This window comes from Sprattus sprattus (genome assembly GCF_963457725.1).
Source record: "Sprattus sprattus genome assembly, chromosome: 14".
NCBI lineage: Eukaryota > Metazoa > Chordata > Actinopteri > Clupeiformes > Clupeidae > Sprattus > Sprattus sprattus.
Genome location: NC_137912.1, coordinates 31499335 through 31510841, shown reverse-complemented (window position 1 = coordinate 31510841; position 11507 = coordinate 31499335). Strand labels below are relative to the sequence as shown.

At 39.8% G+C, this 11507-nt stretch overlaps 1 protein-coding gene across 1 annotated transcript in view; it reads left to right on the top strand.

Moving 5' to 3' along the window:
* Positions 1-4272: 4272 nt before the first annotated feature.
* Positions 4273-11507, top strand: part of st14 (ST14 transmembrane serine protease matriptase) — a gene marked incomplete at both ends in the record, with an annotated part of 73489 nt that continues 66254 nt past the window's right edge. The window contains one exon of the mRNA XM_080850862.1: positions 4273-4296. Coding sequence (XP_080706988.1) covers positions 4273-4296 — 24 coding nt within the window. The remainder of the gene's footprint in view (positions 4297-11507) is intronic.

Sequence of the window (11507 nt, the reverse complement as noted above, 5' to 3'; positions counted from 1 at the left end):
ACGGGGCTTTTTGGAACGTTCTGAAGAGCCGTATAATAACTGCTCTGAAATTGGAGTTATATAGCCTACGGACAGGTGAGTACTTAAACATTACAGCCATCAGTCGATTTACCATCCTCAGAGACTTAACGACAGGCGGAGTTTTTCACTATCTCACTTTTTGACACCAGTAGACTCAGTAGCATCGTTCAACTTTTTCCCAAGGATGCCCTTATCAAAAAGTCCTTTTGGATTCCAATAGAGGAAATCCTGTAGGATTTCTATCAGATTTTGGAACCGGATCCCATAAAAAAAAATCCTACAGGATTTGAATTCCTATAGGATTTCGGTTCCAAAATCTGATAGAAATCCTGTAGGATGTTACTAAATTAAATCCAGTGGGATTACAAAATTCCTATAGGATTTCAGTTCGAAAATCTAATAGAAATCCTGTAGGATTTTCTGTAGGATGGAATCCCACAGATTTCATTCCTACCGGTTTTACGTTTACAGGATTTTAAATCCTATATACATGTAGACTGCAGAGGCCGGAAGTAGATGTTTCAGATGTTTATTGAAGTACAGGCTAGGCAACGGGCAGTAGGTGTCTAATGGAACTACAAGCCCCTGAATAAACTATCATTAGATCATTAATGAGGGTCGTATCCTACAACGCTCGTGGCCTCCGAGTAGGACATACTGCTGCTGATAGATCAAGACGTTTGGTGGTGGACACATTGCTGGACGAGAGTGACATTGTCTGCCTCCAAGAAACCTGGATGGCCAAGCAAGATCTAGACAAATTGAACACCCTACACAAGAACTTTCATGGTGCTGGAGAGTCCACTACCGATCTCAGCATGAGAATGGTTCGTGGGAGGATAGCTGGTGGCGTGGCTATACTTTGGAACAAAAAATATGACCCAATGGTGAAGGTGGTGCGTCTTAATGTTGACTGGGCTATTGGGTTGGAGTTTAATCATAATGAAAAGAAATTTACTATTTTAAATGTGTACACACCATTTGAATCCTATGACCATGAGGATGAATTTCTGAACAGGTTGGCTTTTATTCAGTCCTTTATAGAGGACAACAGCTCATGTTGTGTCTATGTCATAGGTGATTTTAATGCTGACATGTCAGATAAATCTTTATTCGCAAAACATCTGCAGCAGTTCTGTACTGAAACTAACTTAATTATATCAAGTAAAGTTTTTTTGCCTGATACAAGTTTTACCTATGTAAGTGAAGCTTGGCACACAACTTCCTGGCTAGACCATATTGTGACAACAGCCGATGCTCATGACTCACTGAAAAGTATAGAGATATGTTATGGACTGGCCACCACTGATCACATACCAGTTGCTATGCTGCTAAATGTTGAGAGTGTACCCCTGCTGGCCAACAATGGTAATGCTGCTCCCTCAAAAAAACTGGACTGGTCAAAATTGACCAAAGAGGATATGCACAGATATTCTTTATTAACTGATAGCTTACTCAGTGATGTTGAATTGCCTAGGGATGCCCTTATGTGCACGGATATGAGCTGCAAGGATAAACATCATACTGAAAAGCTCTGTGCCATGTATGATGATATTGTCAAATGTCTTTATACTTCCAGTGAACCTTTTATTAATTACAAGAGGAAGGTCCCTAACATACGGCCTGGCTGGAATGAGTTTGTGTCTGAGCAACATGCTGCTGCTAGAGAGGCCTTTAGACTCTGGTCAGAGGCAGGCAGACCCAGACAGGGAGTGTTGCTTGAAAACAAAAAACTCACAAATGCTAGTTTTAAATATGCACTTCGTTTTGTTAAGAAAAATGAAAACACAATGAGAGCAGACTCGCTGGCCAGAAAGATGCAGAATAACAATCTTACTGACTTCTGGAAGGAGATCAAGATCATAAATAATAACAGAACTCCCCTCCCTTCTGATATCGAGGGGATTAGTTGTCCAGAGAAGATTGCTGAGCTATGGCGAGAGCATTACAGTAAACTATTTAATTGTGTTAAAAGTAACACCGTTAGAATTGATAATGAATGTAAAGGTCTCTCAGCAGACATGATAGTTAGATCAGTAGATATCTATGATTCCATCCACATGCTTGACAACAACAAAGCTTGTGGTATGGATTGCATTTCTGCAGAGCATCTAAAAAATGCCAGTTATAGACTCAGTCCATTACTAGCCATGTGTCTTACTGGAATTATGGTTCATGGTGTTCTACCGAACTCTATTATGTCAGTGCTGTTAGTGCCTGTTCTTAAGGATAAGTCTGGTAAACTGAACAGCAAAGACAACTATCGACCCATTGCATTAGCCAGTATCTTGTCTAAAGTGTTTGAGAGAATTCTATTAATGAAATTGGAAATGTATGTTCTGACTGCTGACAATCAGTTTGGTTTTAAAAGAAAACATGGTACTGATCTCTGTATCTATGCTCTGAAGGAGATTGTCTCTAGGTACAAAAGTCTAAATTCATCTGTATTTTTATGCTTTATTGATGCTTCCAAAGCTTTCGATAGAATTTGTCATGAAAAACTGTTTATGAAGCTGCTAGCGAGAGGTGTCCCTAAACCTTTTTGGTGTTCTGGTATGCCAATCAAACTTTTCATGTAAAATGGGACAATGTTGTATCAGCTCCTTTCTATGTTGGCAACGGAGTTCATCAAGGAGGAATTTTATCTCCCTTTTTGTTTAATGTTTATATGGACGATTTATCAAGCCAGCTGAATAAGACAAATACAGGCTGTCTTGTGGGGGAATCTATTGTCAATCACCTGATGTACGCAGATGATTTGGTCTTACTCAGCCCATACAGTGCTGGGCTGCAACAGATGCTGAGGGTGTGCTCTCAGTATGGCATAGACCATGATATTAAATATAATGCAAAGAAAAGCCACATAATGATAGTCAGAAGTAATCAGGATAGGAAATTAACCTTCCCTACCTTTTATCTATCTAGCAGTCCCCTTGGTGCCCGTGAGGAAATAAGATATCTGGGCCATGTCATTTCTGATGATTGGACTGATGACAACGATATATATCGACAGCGCTGCAAAATATATTCTCAGGCCAATATGTTATTAAGAAAGTTTTCCAAGTGCTCAGATTCGGTTAAATGTTCCCTGTTTAGAACCTACATAACACCAATGTACACTGCTCATTTGTGGTCTAATTACAGGAAAAGGAGTATACAGAGACTGAAAGTAGCTTACAATGATGCTTTTAGATTGCTGCTTCATGTGCCTAGGTGGCATAGTGCTAGTCAGTTGTTTGTTTCTAAGCACGTACCAACTTGTGAGGCGCTCTTGAGAAAACTGATGTATGGCTTCATGTGTCGACTGGACAAGTCTGAAAACTGCATAGTAGAGGCTCTGGTCAACCCTCTAAAGAGCTGTTATCGCTTTACCTCAAACTTAAGACGACATTGGCACAAATGTCTTCATACTTTTTAATGCACTGTATTATGTGTGTTGTATCTTTTTGTTTTGCTCTATTTCTATTTTTATTTATGTATTATAATTGTATGTCTGTTACTTTATATGGAACTTGGTGTCTGAAATAAAGAATAATATAAATAATATAATATATACGACAAATAAATAAGTTAATACACCTTCGCTCGAAGCTAAACCCGTTTCACTATCAGTGTACTCTTCTCAGCTCTGAAAAGAATCAAACGTAGAACTCCCACATCTAATTGAGAAGACACAGGTGCGCACCCACATACAGTCACTAAATCACTCAGGGAAATAATAGTTAGGCAGCCAGAGGGTATGCTACAGGCATTGCGCTATATTTACAAGAAAACATCAGAGAGCCCCACATGAGTGTTAAGGTTTTAAAGTCTTATCTTCAGTGGTCATGTTCTCCTGTGTGATCTGATTGAATTCTAACGTAATGTATTTATCATACTTAACGTAGCACACAATTGATAAGGCTATTCTACATAATGTCGAGACGAAAAAGAACCGAGGTGAGGAATCTTGCCATACCTGTTTGTCTCTCACCTGAGGGTCAGGCTCAACCGCCTCGTTTGGGCGTGGAAGAAGCAAGGACCTGGAAGCTTATGAAAGTCTGGTTGGCTATTTTTTTCATTTTGCTTGAGTGAAAAGGGCTAAAGTGGTAAAGTAAATTGACACGCTACCCGGTTTGTTGAGGGCCGTTTTTGGCCATATATTTTGTATCCATCAAGCCCTCACGGCAGAAACCTAGACTCATTGTATCCTACTTTCCAGGTAGACTAGCCTACAGGTCACACACCCTGGATTATACTACGCTACGGAAAATGAGCTCTGCACAGTTTAATCAGGTAGGCTGTATCCTAATCAATGCTTGTAGGCTACTTGCTGTACTAAGCGTCTATGTATGTGGAGAAAAGCATTTTTCCAGCCTGCTAGTGTCATGAAGAAAATATATTTGAGTATTAAGGAAGGCTACCGAATCAATAGCTGTCAAATCGAGAGAAAAAAGGTCGTTGAAGAAACGGCAAGTTAAACTTGTTTGCAAGGCACAGTTCATACAAGTTCATAACTTAAATAAATTGTTCATCTATAGCTTAGTTCACGCACGACACGGCCTTTTACAAAAAGTTCGATAGGTCTACCTGGTCTGAAATTGCTGTGCTTTAGATCTAAAGCCTACAATCCTTAGGACTACACCTAGTCTATAGCCAATGCGTCAGCAAATCTATTCAAAACATTGAATCCAAAACAGACCACCTTTTTGTTGAATTTCGCTATAATAATTGCTTAATTTTTATTTCAATTACAAAGACTAGTGCAGTGCCCGTAGGAATTATGCATTCTGTAGTGTTGGCAGACGTCGATCGCTGTTATTGATGGTTCAATTCACACTGGTCAAGGTTATCATCTAACTTGGAAGGCTAACAATCTAAATGGTTGGATGAGTTCTGTATCTAGGCTATAACTACGTTCTTAAGTGTATTTTCAAGGATTGTCAGTCACAAACTAATTCCAAGTGTCTGACTAAAGGCGGCTGCTTGGTTCAGCGTTGGGGGTTAACGGTTGCGCAAAATTTACTCGGTGCAGTTCATGCTCCCAAAGGTTGCGCGTGTTGTCATGAGCCTGCCATTTGCTTGGCAGATAGAAAGCTGTTTCCCTAACAGAAAGTCTGAAGCTTGAAGTTCTTTTCAAACCTTTGCTTGGGTAGCACTGTTAAACTGAGCAGACATGCAGACTACACTTGAGTAATCTCATCACGTAACATTCGTTTTCTAAAAACAATCACATAGTATTGCATGTTTTACTGTGGTAGAAAATACGTTAGCTTAATGCTAACGTATATGGAAAATCCTATAGACACCGCGCTAGGTATTAGCATCAAGTAATTCACGTTAACGTTTTTGTATGAGCCTGACATTTGCTCTGCAGATAGATAACAGGTAGCCTGGCCGTTACCAGACTGTGACTCCATTTAATTCCGTCAGTCAGTCTGGGCCAACCCAATGCATTTTGGTTTCCGAGATGGGCGGGTGCTTATCTTGAGGTTTAAAATCATTGGAGTTCCCTTAACCAATCAGCAACGTTTAGTAAGCATTCGGTAGATTAAACTCTTCCCAAAGCGAGTTGGGAGAAGAGCTACGACGTCCTTTCCAATCATAAAACTTACAAGAAAATACTCTTGTTCTCCTTTTAATTTTCTGATGTTCTCGAGAGTTGAGACAACTTCTCCGATAGCTTTTCGTGTCTCTTCCTCCGTAGCAATTTTTGCTATACTGTTAAACTACAAACTCGGCTGGACTACATGCAACTCGGCAAGGAGTTTTGCGTCACAGCTCTGAACTGTTCGCTGATTGGTCCGGCAAAATTTTGAGTTCTGGAAACGATTGTCAATGGGGCTGGGCCAGACTGAGTATGAGCTTGAAATCAATTCAGGCGGAAATACGTAGGCTGGTGTCACCAGGCTAGATAACAGGTTCCCTAACAGAAAGTCTGAAGCTTGAAGTTCTTTTCAAACCTTTACTTGGGAAGCACTGTAAAACTGAGTAGACATGCAGAATATTTTAGTAACCTCATCTCGTATCATTCGTTGATAGAATGCAGGCTGCGAGGCTCGCGTAAGGGCTTACGTAAAAAATGACGCAAGTCTAGAAAAAGGGGCCGACGCACGCAAGACGTAAGAAGTCGCGCCTTGCGCGGCCTCTTGCGCTTGCGCTTACGCTTACGTAATGAAGCATGAATCAGCCTTAAAGGCGGCTGCTTGCTACAGCGTTGGGGGTTAACGGTTGCGCAAAATTTACTCGGTGCAGTTCATGCTCCCAAAGGTTGCGCGTGTTGTCATGAGCCTGCCATTTGCCTGGCAGATAGAAAGCTGTTTCCCTAACAGAAAGTCTGAAGCTTGCAGTTCTTTTCAAACCTTTGCTTGGGTAGCATTGTTAAACTGAGCAGACATGCAGACTACATTTGAGTAATCTCATCACGTAACATTAGTTTTCTAAAAACAATCACATAGTATCGCATGTTTAACTGTGGTAGAAAATACGTTAGCTTAATGCTAACGTATATGGAAAATCCTCTAGACACCGCGCTAGGTATTAGCATCAAGTAATTCACGTTAATGCTTTTGTATGAGCCTGACATTTGCTCTGCAGATAGATAACAGGTTCCCTAACAGAAAGTCTGAAGCTTGAAGTTATTTTCAAACCTTTACTTGGGAAGCACTGTAAAACTGAGTAGACATGCAGAATATTTTAGTAACCTCATCTCGTATCATTCGTTGATAGAATGCAGGCTGCGAGGCTCGCGTAAGGGCTTACGTAAAAAATGACGCAAGTCTAGAAAAAGGGGCCGACGCACGCAAGACGTAAGAAGTCGCGCAAGGGGCTTGCGCGGCCTCTTGCGCTTGCGCTTACGCTTACGTAAGGAAGCATGAATCAGCCTTTAAAGGCCGATTTATGCTCAGTTACGTAAGCGTAAGCGCAAGAGGCCTCGCAAGCCCCTTGCGCGACCCTTGCGCAACTTTTTACGTCTTGCGTGCGTCGGCCCCTTTTTCTAGACTTGCGCCATTTTACGCAAGCCTATTGTTCTAGGTGTGAATTGCTTGGCAACACCCCCAACGCAACGCGTAAGCACCTAGCAATTCATGCTCCCTTTAGAAGCATGCAAGGGCCTTAAAACATGGGTGGTTGCGTGCGTGTGTTTGGGCCAGTCGGCCAATAATCTCTCGAGAACCAGCCTGCAGACTGGCCTCCGCAGCCGTCGTGTCAAATTCATGAGCGGCCCATCGAGTCTGCATGTATGTCAAATCATGGTCCCGTGAAAATCTCTAAGTTCTCCAAGAGTTATACGGTACAGCCGTCCAACCACAATTTATAGCACTATTTGTCTCTGTACATCACACCTATGGTGTGTGTCAAACTCACTCCCATTAATCCAACCTTCTGATTTTTGTTTAGCCTCCTATATTGATGTAATTCTTTTTATTCAGACGCTCCATTACTTTCATGACCACAAATATAAATTGGCCAGCGATTTAATTCGTTTTTTTGTTGAATGTAGAATGGTCGGAGCAAAGGCTCATGGGAAATGCGTATCGTTCTGCCCATAGACATGTATAGATAGACGCCGCCTCCACTGTTTCAGCCCGTTGCCTCGGCGAAACGCGTCGCCGCCATTTTGGGAAAGGAGCTCTCTGCCGTCAGAGGTCTGTCAGACGTGTCAAACAAGCGCAAGTTGCCAGGAGCTGCGGTTTATCTGGATAAAAATCACGAAAACCTTTTACATTTCGCAACCAATTTCATGGAGTATTCAAGGGTTTATGCTCTACGTGAAGTGTGTGAAAAAGATTTGCCTCTACGTTACTTTGAATCTCGCTAGTTAAATCGCCAGTCATACATGTGCATGGGTCTATGATAAACGCTCACTTTTCTTGCAAAGCTCGTGCATTTTGAAAATACTGAGAAGATCTATAAACTATCGAAATAGTGCTTCTTTAGTTACTAGTATTGACCATCATTAAGAGAAAGAGCATACATCAAATAGTGAGAAACTGGCAGTCAGTGTGTTTTTCATAGTTTAATAGTTCCTTTTCAAGTATGTGCATTAAGAAACCTTGAACAGTGCAATTGGCAATACACAGTTATTTCACAATTATATATTGTGTCAATTGCACTGCATAGATCTGAAAATGTTAAGAGCATGATTGTATATTATGTCAAATTGTACAAATGTACACACACACACATATATATATATATATATATATATATATATATATATATATATATATATATATATATATTATAATATGAATATATACTTATACTTAAAATATATTATATTGTATCACATATTATATATATCATATATATGTTATTCCATTGCACATTATACTGAGTCATTATATTATATTGTATTATATATATGCTATGTTATTTATATTACAGTTCAACTATTGAGATGTGTAGGCTATGTATATATTGAGATGTGTATATTTTTACTGCTATAGAAATATATAGCTTTTTTTTATGTAATGTTGATTTGTGAAATAACTGTGTATTGCCAATTGCACTGTTCAAGGTTTCTTAATGCACATACTTGAAAAGGAACTATTAAACTATGAAAAACACACTGACTGCCAGTTTCTCACTATTTGATGTATGCTCTTTCTCTTAATGATGGTCAATACGTAGTAACTAAAGAAGCACTATTTCGATTGGTTTATAGATTATTTTCAAAATGCACGAGCTTTGCAAGAAAAGTGAGCGTTTATTATAGACCCATGCACATGTATGACTGGCGATTAAACTAGCGAGATTCAAAGTAACGTAGAGGCAAATCTTTTTCACACACTTCACGTAGAGCATAAACCCTTGAATACTCCATGAAATTGGTTGCGAAATGTAAAAGGTTATCGTGATTTTTATCCAGATAAACCGCAGCTCCTGGCAACTTGCGCTAGTTTGACACGTCTGACAGACCTCTGACGGCAGAGAGCTCCTTTCCCAAAATGGCGGCGACGCGTTTCACCGAGAAGCAGTGGAGGCGGTGTCTACCTATACATGTCTATGGTTCTGCCTTTATCAAGTGAACCTAGGGAGATAAATTAGCGGCTATCAGGGAGAGAGAGCAGGTGAAGCGGACCTGATGGAGGGACATAAGAGAAAGGAGAAAGGAGGGGGCAAAAAGGCGAGACTGAAAAAGAGGAGGATGCTGGAGGAAAGTGCATCAAAATGTACAAGAATTACGGATTTATTCAACCAGCCGTCAACTAGCTGCGAGTGAGTTGACAGGACACATTGTTGCGAATTAGCATAACATTTGAGCCAATACGGGACGCGATTTGTTCCGTATTTCCATAAATGTACATATACAAATACACTGTCACTGTCACAGTCATGACTGTCACCCACACATCAACACTAAATCTAACAATAACTGACTGAGGTTTATAATATTGCAATAATGAGAAAACAAAGTACACACGAATTATAACAGATACATCGGGACACTAATACATCGGAAAACCTCTCTCATTGCGTCAGTAGATGCATGCCATGAACACATGGTCACTGGTCTAGGCTAACCGGCAACGTTGAATAGAAAGCTAACTCTTATACAAATACATCAAACTACAATATACTACTTAACATGGTAATGAGAGTTGGTTACATGCCAGGCCCATACGCATCAGCTGGGGTAACATCTATGACGACGACTGTTCTATGACTATGACATAATTCACATCGCTAAAATTCATGCGTTTTGCATATGCCATGAATAAGTGCTGTAATCACAGTTACATTTCAACCATGCTTATGAGTTTGCCAAGTTGTAAGTCGAATAAGTGCAGAAATGTACTGTAAAAATACGCTATACTAATAAACAATATGAATATTTTTGATTATTATTCCCTGTCTGTTAGATGACTGTACAACTCTAGACATTACTTTGAAACTTAATATAAAGAAGCTCAAAAATAAACGAATAGATAAAATCAATCACTGTTTTAAGATTACCTGAGCAAAAGTCTGTATCTGTTCACCAAGAAGAATTTGAATGCGGACCTCCTTATCGTATCCAAAGCTATTCTGAACTTTGAGTGAAGGCAGGATAGTTTTAATACCGCTACGCGTTTATGTTCGATTTGACGTCATTTCGGTGCACAGTGGGACTTGCTACGGGAAACGATAACCCATTAGTGCCTACGGGAAACGGTAAAATACAAATATCTCGCGAACTATGAATTCAAAATTCTTCAAAATCAAGGATGCACAGGTTCATGACATGCGTAAGCTACATGCGAAATCTCATAACTAACCTAACTACCGTCAGGGAGATACGCCCTAGACAGACTGACACCCACACAGAGATTCCTGGATTTATAGATAGATTTTGAAAACTACAGGTCTACAAACAAGGTAACATCCTTCTACGAAGCTGTTATTTTTTTCATCTTGGCTTGTAAATACAGTAGTTATGATGTAGAGTGCGGAGACTCAGTTAACAGACTCAAGTTATTCTGAGTCCCTCACTAATCAGATCCGGGTAAAGGAGTCCTTTGAGTCACTTGACTCAGTATCACTAAGAGTATAGAAATCCTAGTGGTGAAACATGTCTCCAACTACAGTACAAGAAAATCAATTCAAATTTGAGAGTTACATTACAGTGAGAGGGTCAGTTTAAAGTTTGTGTAGTTGTAATTCTAATTTAGGAAATGAAATGCTGCATTTTGATCTTGTTAAAAAAAAAATAAACATTAGCCACTTGGCTGTAACAATAGTTCAAAATATTTATATTCGGCTAACATTAGGCCTATATTAAGCTTGCTACTCAAAAATGAGCTATGGGTACAACGTTTGTGAGTTAACCTAATAGGTTTGCATTTATTGCAGTATTTATCTTGAACTTGACGTGATGAAGTGAAATCTGCAGTTTAGTCAATATGTGCACCGCATCTATTAGAGACAGGAGAGCCTGCCACTCATCCACTGACCCACTGCTACACTCAATTAGCCTTCAACTCTTCTATTCTCAAAACTCATACAGCCAGCATCACTCATTCAACTAGCTTATGCCACTTGAGATGATAGAAGTGTGACAAATATAAGACCATAATTACTGATAACAGATGATGCTTGTGCATAAGTCTGCAGTTACGATGCTGTCATGTTGTCATGTTGTTATATCAGCCTATAAGCTAAGTTAAATTAGCCGCAGCTAGAAAACAGAATCTAACAACAGTTCTGTATTTATGTTTTCATAAAGTTTTCAAATCATATGTGCACAGTATGCATCTGATGTTATCACACACAAGGCCTGGCCCCAAATAACTCACTCCCTGAAATCCATTGACTAGTCCAACCATTTCTAAAAGTGAAAGACCAACTTGTGTTAAGTCGGCATGTTTTGCGATGTGTGTAGGAGGTTGTTAGCAAGCGCTTTTACCAGTGCTTACTAGAATGTAAAAAATATCACCAACTCATTACCATGCTATTTTCTCAGTACATTTTCTGCACAAAATTGGCTCACAATTGAACCAGGCCTACTGAGTCTGGTATTG